The 14596-nt window shown below is 41.8% G+C and overlaps 1 protein-coding gene across 4 annotated transcripts in view; it reads left to right on the forward strand.

Annotated features, from left to right (window-relative positions):
- The window catches only part of GNAO1 (G protein subunit alpha o1), a 217089-nt gene that overhangs the window by 84509 nt on the left and 117984 nt on the right, over positions 1 to 14596 (forward strand). For 3 of the 4 annotated variants that reach the window (XM_018564871.1, XM_018564874.1, XM_018564872.1), the window contains exon 3: positions 13000 to 13141. In XM_018564871.1, coding sequence (XP_018420373.1) covers positions 13000 to 13141 — 142 coding nt within the window. Of the gene's footprint in view, positions 1 to 12999; positions 13151 to 14596 lie in introns of all 4 variants that reach the window. The other variant, XM_018564873.1, reaches the window with a different exon arrangement.

Raw genomic sequence — 14596 nt, forward strand, 5'->3', positions numbered from 1 at the left:
GCTTCCAAATAGGGACATGTGTCTTTTTTTCAACCTGACTAACTATGTAAAAAATAATTGAGGGTGCCAATAATTTCATCCAGTCCATTTTTGGAGTTTTGTGTGGAATGTGCCAGATTTGGCTTTTTTTTTCTCTCCACTTTTATTGTGTCATACCAATGAAAAAGAAATAAACATGAGAATGCCTAAACATTTGTAATTGCAACAATTTTCTGCGTGCAGTGGTGCATTATCTGACAGAAATGCAGGGATACCTATGTTCTGTGTATGTATTTGTGTGTATGTATGTACACACACACACGGAAAAGCCATATTTGCTCATTGTGTGCATGCCCAGCTTCCTCCTGCTTTACTGTATATTCTTAACTTTGCATGCCTGTTTGCTATAGGAACTCTGCAGTCTGTAAAGTCATGAAACACCCCCTTTTTTAATATTCACAAATAATAATAATTTGAGTTGTTAATGCTGAAGTATGCCCTTCATATGCGTGATTTCTAGTGACAGGTCCATTTTTAAAGTGCCCTTAAAGGATATCCCCCCCACCCCCATTGCAAGTGTAAAGACTTGCCTTAAATGATGCCTCTTGATCCGATCATCATCTTCTTTCCTGTAGTTTTCAGCAACCCCTCCAGCGCTGGTGCTGATCGCTGATCTAGCACTCACTGCTGCGTCTTCTGTGGCCCACGGAGTCCACGTGTGCACGCTGCAGGGCTGCGTGCATTGACTTACCCTGTGTTTCTCCTCGTCTCTCGGCCGAGGTTCTGTACTGCGCATGCTTCCGCCCCATGATCCTTTGCGGCCGCCCGAGATTTTTCAGATCTTCAGAGGGGAGCGTGCGGCGGAGACACAGGTACGTTTTTAAACCTTTTTTTGTAACTCCCCCCCCCCCTTGCATGTATCTTTTTTGCATATATCAGTAGATATATGCAAAAACCCCTGAGGGTTTCATTATCCTTTCATCCTAAAAGTTTCTGAAAAAAATGGTTGTTTTTTGGGGGGAAACCATGACAAGACCATGAAAGGTAGGGAGAACTGCAGGATTCATCCCCTAGGCTGCTGCTGCTTTACTCTGTGGTCTGTATCATGCTGAAAAAGATCTAATTGTTTTTTTATATAGTCTTTTTGAGTTTTGGGAAATTACTGCCGAAGATGAGAAATGATCATTCAGCAGGATCTCAGCCGCCTCTGTTCTTAGGCAATCATGGGGCATTGTCTTATATTTGTTCGGGAAATCAGCCTCCAATTCACTGCCTAGAATGTTTCTGGTTCTGAATAAAGAGACTTATGAATTAACATCTAGCTTGGGGTACAATTAAAAAAAAATCTGAACAAAGTTTGTCCAACATGGTTGATAAAAGAGGGAACACAGCCAGTTATCAAAGTACTGACTGATGAGAAGAATTATGCTTTAAGCATGACTATGAAGCATGCATTTGAACATTTTTAAGGTGTACTCCAGGAAAACACATCACAAAATCTATTTAAACTGATTGAGCTCATTTAGGGCCCATTCACACCTCGACTTAATGCACCACAACACACCAGTTTTCTTTTACGAAATACAAATAAAATCTCAAGCAAAGTTCAGCAAAGATTGCAGTATGCTTGTGTTGTGGCACGCTGCATTAGACATCCCATTCAAAATACATAGGCAATAACACAACTCAACACATAAAAATCAGTCATGCTGAATATTTTTGAAGTGAACGTCAATGCACCCCTCTCTGCTGTCAGTTGTGGAGCTAAATGATGACATTTTTCATCCAGGCTGCAGGCCGGCTCTCCTACTACCACTATTACTGCTGCCTGATATCATGTGCACAAAGACAGAAAACATGAGAAGGATGTTCAGTATAAGGAATGACTGGCAAGAGGCTGTTGTGCCATCTCATATCCCTGTGAAGAGCATGTTGAACCTTTCTGTACATAATCATCAGAAACTCAGATTAAGATAACCTTGTTTAATATCCATGTTCTTTTATGTAATAGGCAGCTTGTGTGCTTCTAAAGTATAACAGCTATTACTCCCCGTGAGCCATCCTAAAACAATTGTCATCCCCATTCACCTTGGTTACATGCCCAGCACTTAAATAATATAGGAGAGGGTGCTAAGGTTACTCATGCCCTGCACAGAATGGGCAGCTTCTTCTAAAGGTACTTACTTATGCTTAGATATTGGCAGCACGCTGGCTGCCTGTTATGGGGAGCTTTTTTGTTGACTCATTTGGCTTCGGTGCCAGCCTAATAGGTTTTGGTGCCAATCCTGATAGCATGGACTGATATTGTGGAAATTACAAAATAAGTAAAGTTTTGAAGAGGGCAGTGTTGGAGGTTAATCCTCAGGTTGGGGTCAACTTTAGGAGGTTGAATTAAGGACCAGTAAATAATGTTGGTTTAGGTTTAAGATTAAAAGAAAGCGATCAGTTGAAAAATATGTGGGCTGCCTTTTCTGACCACCTAAAAAATGTTTAATTTTATATGGCTTTTTTGGCTTCAAAATAATTGAATCACTGACTATGATCAATATGCAGTACGTGAAGTCAGTGAAGAAAAATCTTCTTGATACTTATCTGGTCAGTGACACACAGCACTAAAGGCATAGGGTGAGCATGAGGAGCTGTAAAGCTGTTTTATTGACACATAATGGACCGTCACATCTTATTGGGTTTGGATAATCTTAGATAAAAAAGACTGTTCCTTCAAGAATACTGAAACCTGCTGATGGGTATGAAGCATAGGCACTCAGAAGTTAATGTAAATATCTATAGCATCCTCTGGTTTGCCCCAGTGCTGTCAGTTTGTATCTGGCAAAGGGTCAACATGCCCTCAAAGTTCTGAAGTCTGCTTACCCTTCATAATCTTCCACAGATTCCTATAGGCTGGTGAGGGGCCCCATTATAGTGATGAGCCAGTAGGAAAATGTAGGGACAAGCTCAGATAGTTCCCCTGCCGAAGCTGTGCCTGATCAGTACAGCCAAGCATTTAGGTGGAGTGGAGAATACTAAAATTCAGTGCCTGTCCATCCCTTGTCTTCACAGGGGATAGTGTGTTAAGTGATTTAAGGCAATAACGGTTCTTTCAATGGACATTTGCAATGACCGCTTTTTGTAAAACCCATGTATGGCCTTTTTTTATTTCAATGATTAGTTCCTATTTCCTAACTTTCTGTGTGGTCACCAGCATAAGAAAGAAGGAGATTGTGTCAAACGGGTTTAAAACGTTTACTCTTTTTTGTCATTTCTGAACTGATTGCCCTCCAGGTGGACTTCTGTATACCTTTTCTCTTGGACCTCCACCAATCGGCCGTTTGCCATGCATTGATTGGTTGCTGAGAGAGTTATGGCCTTTTTAAGCTCTGTGCCAGTCCGGCCTTAAAAAGCTTAAATATTACACTGTGCTGAAAAAATGGTTCCTAAACCAGTGAAGCCCCAAACATTGGAGACCTTTCTGGTCCCCATCAATTTGCAAGTGAAGGCGGTTTTTATAACTTTTTTCTGAAATGAAAAAAAATCTCCTTTTAAGGGCGTTGCTAAGGCCAGAATGGACCTGGGGCCATTTAGATTGCAGTTTTGCGTGACCTGTGACAGAAATCCAGCCACTCAGTAAAATATTTTACATTTCTCACTGGTTACCCTACTTTCCTTCCTCTTCTCCTTTCTCCTCCTCCCTCCTTCCCATGTCTCTCCTCCTGACCAAGCAAAAGGTTCCTCATATTTGCTTTCTGATTTCAACATAGCGCTCTAAGCCCCCTGGTACCATACCCCCATTAAAACTACTTAAGAGTCCACCAACAATCCTTTTGGTCAAACTGACATTCAAGTACTTCTTTTGGGCTGTTATTGGGCCACACTTAAAAATTGAAGGACTAATCTGCACACTTTGAATCCAATAAACACATGTTAAAATGTTATAATTCACGTAATTATGCATTCAAATTAAGTCTAAAGAATTATGAGGAGAAAATGTATTTGCTGGAGGAGTTTGAACAATTTTACGAAATACAAATAAAATCTCAAGCAAAGTTCAGCAAAGATTGCAGTATGCTTGTCTATAGTAACATAGTTTGGGATGACCGCAACAATTAATGCACCGAAAACATGGGGCAACAGTTAAAGACCCGGAGGACAAAGTCTGGTTGCCAGACTTTACAATTGGAGTCAGCAAGCAATGCCCTTCCTTGCTGACTCCAATTGTGTTTAGTGGCTCTTGAATTCCATGTTCATTTTTTCACCATGTGTTACACCAAGCAGTTTATATCAGTCGATGTAATTCCACTGATAACGGTACATAACAAACCAAACACATTTCTTTTTTCAGCATGGTGACCAGTGCCGCCTGAGTAGTATGAAAATCTGTACAGAGCTTCATTTGTTAAATCACATTTGCATGAAGCAGACAAGAAGGGAAGCATTTCAGATTACTGGATTAACATTTAGATTAAAGTAGTGTATGTTAATCATTGTTTAATTATCTGAGATGTAGTCACTCCAGAATCATCACTTGCAGGTGCTTGTATACATTAGGATTTCGGTGGCAAATGTAGAAGGTTCTTTGTGTTGTGCAGATCCTGGCTAGAACTTTCTTGGTGACAGATGATTGGAAAAGCTTATCTATGTCACCCTTGCAACAGAAACTGAAAGCCTCTAAACTGAGCTCTCTTCTACAGCAAGATTTCTATCCATGCCTGGTAATCCAACTTCCAATTTTCTGGCTGAATTCTGTTCAAGCCATATCAATCCTCTAAAACCCTTTTCCTCACTCAATCCCTCCCAGGCTTGCTATCATCCCGAGCCCACTGCCCATCCCCATATACTTTCCAAGCTTTCTCCCACCCCCAACTGTTTGTTGGAGTATTGAGAGTATTGACCATCTCCTCTAGTCTATCATACTGCATTTGTTGCTATTGATTTGTAAAAGGGATAGCCATATGGTGTGGTTATCAACAAGGTAGATTTCTGAAAAACAAAAACAAAACCAAGAGGAGATGAGTTATCTTAGTCATTAGGGATGCACGGATACTAATGTCTGTATCGGTGCCGATACCGAGTTTTTGGGCAAGTACTCTGTAATGACCTCCTGGCTTCCTGATTGTCTGGGAAGCTGGTGTTCAGATAGAAGTGACATTTCAGGACCGATCAGCTGTTCCAGGGCAGATCGGCTCTCCTGCACATACGATCTGCGATATTGATCTGCCCTGGAATGCTTGACCTAATGGTGGTCACACATTCCACCGCCGAAAAACTGGGCGGGGTTGCGTTAAAATGTGTGACCGGTCACAAATTCCAACCTAGTCACAAACTTTGATAAAACACCGGCTTCCCGGCCAAACTGCAGGCAGCCAGCTTCCCGGGCAAGCAGGGAGCCAGTTGGCAGGTAATGACACGCTGCCTGGCTTCCTGATTGCTCGGGAAGCCTGGCTCCATGCTGCCGGAAATACCGGTATCGGTGCTCAATACAGAAAAAAAACAATATCGGTGCATCCCCTAGTCATTATAGTTTCTAGACCTCTGAACCTGCCATGATTTAATTTTTTCTATCTTGACTAGGGAAACATTACGTTTTGGCACATGTTCAGTGACAGTATTGTTTACTTTCTTATATGGAATAATCCTTCAACATTCTGGCAAATGTCACTTTTAACATTTTCACCGTCATTAGCTTCTAAGTGTTCTAAATTTCAAATGTGATGCTTAGATTGGGGTTGTTTTGGGGTAGTTTGTCACCTATGGTGTACAAAACCCAAAGGAAAAGGATTTTAGCAAACATTGTAGTCCACACCTGCTTTTGTTAATGTACTGTATCGTACCCTTGCCAGTGCTTAGTGACTGGTAAGTGGGAGAGACTTTATTCACATCATCACATCAAGAAAACCTGCACCTCTGGCAAACCTTTAAATGCAAGATGCTTTGAAATGTATTTAGCCAAAGATGAACCTAGTTATGCAGTGTGTGTCTAGTTTGACGTGGATGGAAAAAAAGACTGTGCTAATCACATGTACAGGATAAGAGCTCTGGGAAGTCTAGTACACAGGAGAAGAGCGGTTTGATCGGTTGGAATTTTTTGACATTTCCATAAACTCATAGGTTGCAGCAGCTGTGGGGTTGGTTTACACTTTGGTAATGTTTCTAAAAAGATACAAAGCAGAACTTTAAAGCCCAACAGGTTCATCAAAAAAGTGTGCACAATCCTACAGTTTATATATAGGCTTTAAAATAACCGCCACGTCCTGTGTAGAAACGCCTGTCCCTTGCCAGCGTGCTGGAACACCCACCGCTCAATCAAAACTGGAGCTTTGATTTTAAGTCCAACTCAGCATGTGGGACATGTTAGACCTCTGCAGAGAGAGCACTGCTTCTAACCAGGGAGCAAGGTCCTTCTCTGAAGATTGCTGGTGGGGGACAGGATTTTCTGGTTAGGCTGTGGCTTTTTTAAACTGTTAGACTCTGCATACTTTTTGATTTAATGCACCTCAAATTTAGTTATGTGAACTGAAAGTTTTAATGGGCGTTAAAGCTGTGTTCACACCAGTGTTAGAGCTTTTTTGTTTTTGTTTTGAAAAGCAGCTTGCAAAAAAAGATCACTAATATTTGCCTCCCTGGCATGTATGGAGTCCTATCTTTGATTTGTTGAAGAGCATCCAACATGCTTCTGGGTGTGTTGGATGGCTTGTGCGCAACTGTGCACTCTGGTACTATCTCCTGGCCCCTACATCACTACCGTCGGACTAGGCTTCCCGCACTTTTCAACAACTGTAGCTCTTCAACAAGCTGCCCACATGCTTTAACTTGCATTGCTTTGTGTTGCCTTAATCATTCCTTATAACACATTGCAACACATTGGTGTGAACAGGTCCTACTAAAAACAATGGGGGACATTTATCAATTCTGTCACATGACAAATCAATGCCAAACAGGAGCATTGAGACAATTTGTGAGACAGATTTATTAGAAGGTTACATCAGAAGTCATCAGTCCCTTCCTCTGCTGCTCTAAAGTATAACAGAATAAATCCTGACCCTGACCTTTTTTTATGTGTCTGTTTAAAGGGAAAACCTGTTGCAAATCTGACTTAAAACTTTGCAAACTGTTGCACTCGGCTGCCCAGAAATACAGATGCACGGATCTGTAAACCTGTTTCAGAGATTTTTATGAATTAGGGGCAGCCTAATTTGCACCTAAATTATTAAACATATTTGCTTGATAAATGTCCTCCAATGTATTTTGTATTGCTCATGCATTTAAAAATGCAGTAAACCTCATGAAGATGCATCCAGCCCTAATCAAGTTGATAGGTCCAGCTTCCTGTACATCAGAATCTCAGTAGATGGGAGCTTTGTTACTATTTTACATTACAATAGTTGGCAGGCAAGATGGAGATAATGGCTTTTCTTGTAGAAGTGATGTTCTGACAGATGTGCTGTTAACAGTTCCTCAATGAAAGGAACACCACTGACCTGTACCCGCAGCGAACAATGTTCTCCCTTTGACTGGGTCTTGCATATAAGATTCTGATTTGTGAATGGGGAGGATAACAGAAGAGAAAGGCCGTGTTCTTGTAATATGCAACAATGTGTAAAGTGGTAATTTCCATCTTAACACATCGGAGGCCACACATAGAAATGCAATGGAGAGAAAGTGTCTGTATAGCCCATATCAACCAATCTTGTTTGACCCCTTAGAAAAATATCTGGACATGACGTATGGATTCTCTTTAGGTTTAGATGAAGTTCCATAGAAATGTGTACACACACACACACACACACACACACACACTAACTATATCTATCTATCTATCTATATATATATATATAATGGTACCTCGATTCACAAACTTAATTCGTTCCACGATTCTGGTAGCGAACCGAATCAAACTGTGATCAGACTATCTAGACTAGGGGAAGCCACAATCGGTGTCAGAGCAGGGAAGATGGCTTGTGTTAGTCACCCGATGCGGAGTTTGCGAACGGAAGCAACATTTTGCTGAACTTTTTGTTCGTGAACCGAAGCGTTCGTGATGCAAGGTACCAATATATTTAATATATATAAAGTTTGTTCTCACCAGCCGCTTTTGGCTCTATTGGCCAATGCAAGGACAAAGCCTTGTATTTCCTATGGTTGCAGTGTGCTTTGCAGGTGAGCAGTAGAGATAAGCCTAGGCTTGGTACAACCAATTTCACCTAAATTTGCCTAATCCTGCTCAAAACTATGACTAACACCCCCCTTCTTGTCCAATCAGTGGTGCTGTGGCAGCGTTGTCATATTCCGGCCCCCTTGTCATGTATAGCTGTAGGTCGGGGAATGCGCATCTCTGCAACTGATATGGGGGGGGTCAGGCCATCGGGCTTTGGCGAAAGAACACCAAGCCCAGGCTCTCCATCAATGGTAAAAGAAAAAAGCGGACATTTTTGTGCAGTGTGTTCTGAAGCACTCTAATGTGCCTCAATGTGCTGCAGTGCATAGTAACACTATTTTTAAAAAAAAATTTCTTCTCTAACTCTAAAGGTTGAAAAAAAGGCACTGCAATGTGTGCAGGCTAATTCGTAGTGCATAGCTCCACGCTGTGGTGTGCATGCCCCTTAGTTAAGATTTAAATAAATAGTACTTTTTAAATCTCCACACACTGAAATTGAAAGAAGAAAGGTAAAGATAAATGTATATTGTAACATGTCAGCATGTTTTAATGTTGGCTTACGAGGGCTGGCCTTTGTCTGTGCCGTTCTTTAAATTATTTTGATTTGCACGTTGTTTAAATGACCTGTTTTTAGAATTCCGTTTTCCTTTGGCACAGTCAAGAGCCCATCACAGATGGCTGTTGGATATCGCGGTGCAAATTCCAGCTGTCTGAACTAACCCCAACCAGCGTACAGAGCCAGCTTAGGCGGAGGGGAGGGGGGGTGGGGTGTCAGAGTGCTATTAAACCAGCATATTATGCACTTCTGTAATCAAGTGCCTTTATAAGAACCCATCAGCCAGTATACTATTATGTATTTTATGTAACAGTAAAACCCTTAAAGCAGAAGTAGACCACTAGAGAAGAGGTAAAATGTTGGCCCCCAGGAGCTTTTATCGCAACATATCTGCACATTATGGCACACTTAAACAGAAACATGATCTCTGTAAGCACTGTGATGTCTGCAATCCCCTCCATGGTGGACGTTTCTATCTTCACCCTGATCTTCTTCCAGGTTCAGAGCCTTTGGCCTGACCGGGATGGTGTAAATCCTGCACATTTACATGGGAGGCTGTTCAACCCGGCACAGAACTGTGCCAAAACTGTACACTGGGCTTCCATTAACCCCTTCGGGGCCACATCAGTATGCCATACGTTGGTGGCTTTTACCCCTCTCCTGTAAGCTAAAGCGACCATGAACTTACACCAGAACAGTTCCCCTGACACAGTTCTCTGTAAAATCTCATCAGCGGCTAAAAAGCAGCTGACGACGGCTATTGACAAAAAATCATGCCGCCCCTCCCCCCCCGCCAGGCACCTGCAGCATCTGCAGGTGCCGCTCCACGCTGGGATCGATTTATCTTCGGAGCCCCGCTGCTCTCCCCCGCCTGCATGGGCTGGGGTAGCAGGGATCTGGGGAGAAATGCCCACCGGGTGGGGTGGCTTGGGTAGGAGGGAGCCGTGACATTCAGGATTGCCGAGCGGTGTGCAGAGCCCGCTGGCTGTCAAATCTAGGAACGCTGGCGACTCTGTGATCTGTGCGTGCAGAGCGTGTCAGGATTGCAGAGCGGAGGATCGGTAAATATCTTTGATATTTACCAATCCTCTGTGTGCAGGACAAATACTGGAGTGATCAGCTGATCACGCCAGTGTTTGTAAACAACTGGGGAACATAGTACTATGTGTCCCCAGTTATGAATGAACAGGAAGTGATTTACATCACTTCCTGCTCATTCGTGTGTTTCTGAATTGGGAGAAGCACTCGATACAGAGGCTTCTACCCATTCATAACTGGTTGTAAAATATTTACTATCTCCAGTTTATGAATGAATGGGAAGCCTCTACTCGGAGGAGTGCTTTCCACTCATTCAGGGCTGAGGCTGCAGAAAGAGACTGAGGACTTGGTGTCCAATTTCTTTTCTATTTCAGAAAGAAAATGTTAGGGGTCTAACTGTAAACCCCTGATATTTCCTCAAAGCCCCCCCCCCCCCCCTAGCTTTTAAGCTTTTAGTGTCAAAATGCCTAGGTGTGAACAAGGACTTAATATTTATTTTAAAAGATCCCCAATTGTTTTTCAAATGCAGCTTGTATACATACCTAAATATGACCTGATTTCAGCCACCTGTAGGTGAAAATTTGACCTGATTTTCACCAGTCCACCAACCGGGAGACAGAAGGGCAGGATTTGTGCTGATAAAAGGAATGTGCAGGGAGATGACCTCATCAGTCTGTCTCTGCCCCTTCACTGTCATATCACAGAGTAGGAGTGGGACAGAGAGGTGACAAAGCTATGCTGTGCTACATCAGCAGAGAAAACGAAAATCACCAGACTGGATGTGCAGTGTGTCAAGGCTGTTTAAATATTCGAACAGGATGGACAGAGATTCAGATCCTTTGGCAAGTCCCGCATTTGTGTTACATCTTTGTCTTTAAAGCTGAACAGCAGGTGGACTGCTGAATACAAAGTCCACCTTTTGAGAAAAAATAATGTAATTTTTTTTTTTTTTTTTTTGCATTGGAGCCACTTAAACATTGCAAACATAAGTAAATTCCGGATGTAATGCTCTGACTCCTGCAGACTCTTCCTCCTGTCTATGTCCGTACCTTGCTAGTAACATGGGTGGGAGGGAGAATGAATTGACTACAAGTAAGGTGACGTCACCGCACTTCTACTCTATTGAGAACTAAAAGTCCCTCTGCCGCGGCGGCTAATGGAACTTGAGGTTTCTCCATTCACAGATCCTGTCAAAAGGGTGTCGGTGGGGCGATGTGACCATGTTTTATGTTGCACCTTGAATATGGGTTTAACATATAACATGGTGCAACAGGTGAGCTTGTTCTTTAACCGTTCTGGTGAGCGTTTTCTTTTTATAGAAGACCTATTGGAAATGAAAAGGGCAGTGACGGCACAACTTCCTCAAGACACAAATAAGCCCCTAGTAAATGTGTACAAGTAGGTTTTAATTTGTACCTTTTAAACACCTTGTGGGTACTTACAAATTTTTTAGCATTTTTTTGTAGTGCGATCGATCTAATCATGGTGAGATAATGATTTTCAAATTTGGTCAAGGATATTTAGAATCAAATTGATCTGATTAACCAAAATAAGATGCTTGCCTCTTAAAACTGGAAGTTAATGGCTTTCTTCAGCACCCAAAGCTTGAGACACTCCATTGCAGCTTCTCAACCCAAACCTGTTAGTTGGCTTTCCTTTTCCGTTAGCCTGGGGCAAATGCCTTTTTTACCCAGACAGTCCTGATTGAAAGGGACAAGTGGGCATCATTAGCATTCATTTAGATTCAAGGGAGGAAGGTTAAAATGATGTGTGCTAATTTTAACTGAAGATCTGCTTTAAAAATACCGCAAGTTCTAAAAGAGTTTAAAAAAAAAAAAAATCCAATGAGCTCATTCATTTCTGTAGTGAGTTGACAATGCTGCCTGCACTGCATTGGATTCGCAAGAAGTGTATCACCTGTGCCCAGGACTCTGTTGATGTCCTGCGAACGGCATCTACACCTTTATAAATAAAGCCTTTTGGGGTTTAAGCACAGCAGAAGCAGCATTGCCGGCTCACTACTGGAAGTTAGGACCTCGCTTGATTTGTGGCAGATAAACTGGGATTTTTCTGTGCGTGCAGCATTTGTTAAGGGATGACACCACGGGGAAATGTGCACCCCTTAAAGAAACACTGGGGGGAATTGATCAAAACTGGAGCAGAACAAATCTGGAGCATGTCAACCAATCAACTTCTCTCTTCAGTTAAGATTTGAAAATGAAAGAGAGAAGCTGATTGTTTACCATGCACAGCTGCTCCAGTTTTGATCAATTCCCTTCACTGTTTTGTTTTTTTTCCCTCTTTGCTCAGGCATGCATTTTAAAATGCACTCCATTAATATGGTTAAATCCTATCGCCTGTCTTATTTTGCACCTTTTGTCTATTGTAAAATGAACCTTTCTCTTTAAGATCTCTTTTCTGTCTGCGTGCTGCCACTACCCAAAAGTCAGTGTGGTGGTTGGAATAAAATTTGGTCTTTCCTCCCTTTTGTAAATATATATTTTTTGAAGTGGGCCGTGGTTGTATAAAATATATTTCTTGTGCAGTTGATGGAACATTCTGCATGGTAGCATTCTTTTAAGTTTTGACCTGTTTGTACCTTTGTATTGTGCTGCTATGTACTGCATGTTGGGTTTCTCCTCCTCTCTATTCTTACCGTGCTAGCTGTCATTCGAATCTTTCACCATTCTTTTGTGTATATCGCCATGTTATGACTGAGCACCCTGTGACATGTCACAAACAGAGAAGACGTTTGTCCATCACTTTTTTTACGATCTCCTCTTCGGAGTATAGTATTGTCTAACTCTATGCACAATAAGGTTTGATTTGTGCCGCGTCTCCAAATAGCCATAAATCAGAGATTGACATTTTAAGTGGTTTCAGAGCACTTACGCAGTAGCCATTAATCCATATTTATAAAACCTCTTAACCCATAACGCTGATGGACCCAGCTTCCTGTAATCCGAGCTTCTCCATTCAAGCACTTGGTTTAATGGGGTGTCTACCACAATTAATAATGTATGCAAAGCTACTGTATGGTTATTGAGGATCGGCAGCCCTGGGAATTGCACTTGTACTGGGAAGATTTTGTTGTCTGTATCGTGAGCACGTCTGCTGAAATGTCTTCCTTAATCTTACACAGAGATTATTATATCTATATAATCGCTATTTCTTCTTCATTCTTTCTTTATATATGTTTACAGGTTGCCTATTCCTGGTATAACTTGCTTCATCTTTATTTGTTGTGATCACTGACAGTTATTCTCTCCTACAGAATTATCCATGAAGATGGCTTCTCAGGTGAAGATGTGAAACAGTACAAGCCTGTGGTTTATAGTAACACTATCCAGTCCCTGGCAGCCATTGTCCGTGCCATGGACACTCTGGGCATCGAATATGGTGACAAAGAAAGAAGGGTAAGTCCTGTTTGGTGTTTTTTATGTACAAACCTTAATATCAAATCTATACTACTTCTCCTGTTTGTGTAGTCTGCAACCTTTACAAGTGAACATCCTTTCGAAAGGTGAAAAGTTCACCCAACACGTAGACTCTCTTCCAAGTGCATGTTGGCTAAACTCCCAATTGCTGTTTATGCGAGGCACCTGATTGTCTATGTCCATCTCTGCTTTGTCGTTAGAAATGAGTAGAACATTTGTAGAACCATGCTGGATTTCCGGCAGCACTTATGATCTTCTAGAGTTTGCAGTTACAACTATTCATGCTCCAGACATTTGGTGCATGCTTTGGAAATTATGATGAAATTATAACAAATCCCACATCAAACCTGCTAATTCACACAGCTCATATGCTTAGAATGCAAAATTGGCACCACTCAGTGCCCATTAGTAGCACTTACTTGAAGAGGTACTGCTTCAGTGCTCCTTATGAGCCCCCTAGTACCTATGCAGATTCCTGGTTTATTGCATATTGATGGTGAGGGTAGCCCAGAATGAAGCTCACAGTATAGCATAGGATGACTTTATGTAGGTTGTTGAGGCCTTTCCCTTGCACTGTGGGCTATTTTCAGGGCAGTTTTGGTATGACTTTCAGTATTTGGATACTTCAAGAACCTAGGTTTCCTGAAGTCCCCTGAGCACCAGACAAGGGCAGAGCCTATACTGTTTTTTTTTTTTTCTTTATCTGTAAACTGTACAAAGTGGCAGGTAAACTTGAATTTTTATCTTCTTCCCTCTAAGGGTAATAGATGTGCCTGTGTATACAGGTATAATTAAACCTAAACTAACCCTTGTTCATCAATATGACTGATGATGAGAGAGTTTTCCTTTTGATGCATTGGTACATGAGTCCTATGTTTTTTCCTTTATAATTTAGAGAATTATTATTATTGCTAGAGGTGCACCGAAATGAAATGTTTAAAACCGAAAATAAAAAGGCAGTCCGAAACCGAAAGTTTGGGGGGTTTTTCCCCAACCTTTCCAAATGTTTCCAAATATTTTTTATTTATTTTTATTAAATATTTGTATTTCTTTACTTTTACTGTTGGGGGCTTTGGGGAAATACTAGGTGCCTAAACAGACCACTGATATTTCCCTTTAAAAATAGAAAAAGAGATTGAGGAAACAGTCCTCACTCTTTTTCTGCAGCCCCTGTTATAAATGAACAGGCAGCCTCTATAGTGAGTGTTCCTGTTCATTCATAACTTGTGGACATAGTATGTTTTACCACGTCCACAATGTAGATCACTTCTCATTCATTAATTGGGGACACAGTAAACCTACTATTTCCTCAATTATTTACCGCTCTCCATCTTGACACGCTGTCACAGGAGGCTGAGTGAGCTGTGTGGGGAGGAGAGCTCTGACTCCTGCCCCCCCCCCCCCCCCCCCCCCCCCCCCCCCCCCCCCCCCCCC

This window comes from Nanorana parkeri, unplaced genomic scaffold (assembly GCF_000935625.1).
Source record: "Nanorana parkeri isolate BGI_ZX_2015 unplaced genomic scaffold, ASM93562v1 scaffold790, whole genome shotgun sequence".
Taxonomy (NCBI): Eukaryota; Metazoa; Chordata; class Amphibia; order Anura; family Dicroglossidae; genus Nanorana; species Nanorana parkeri.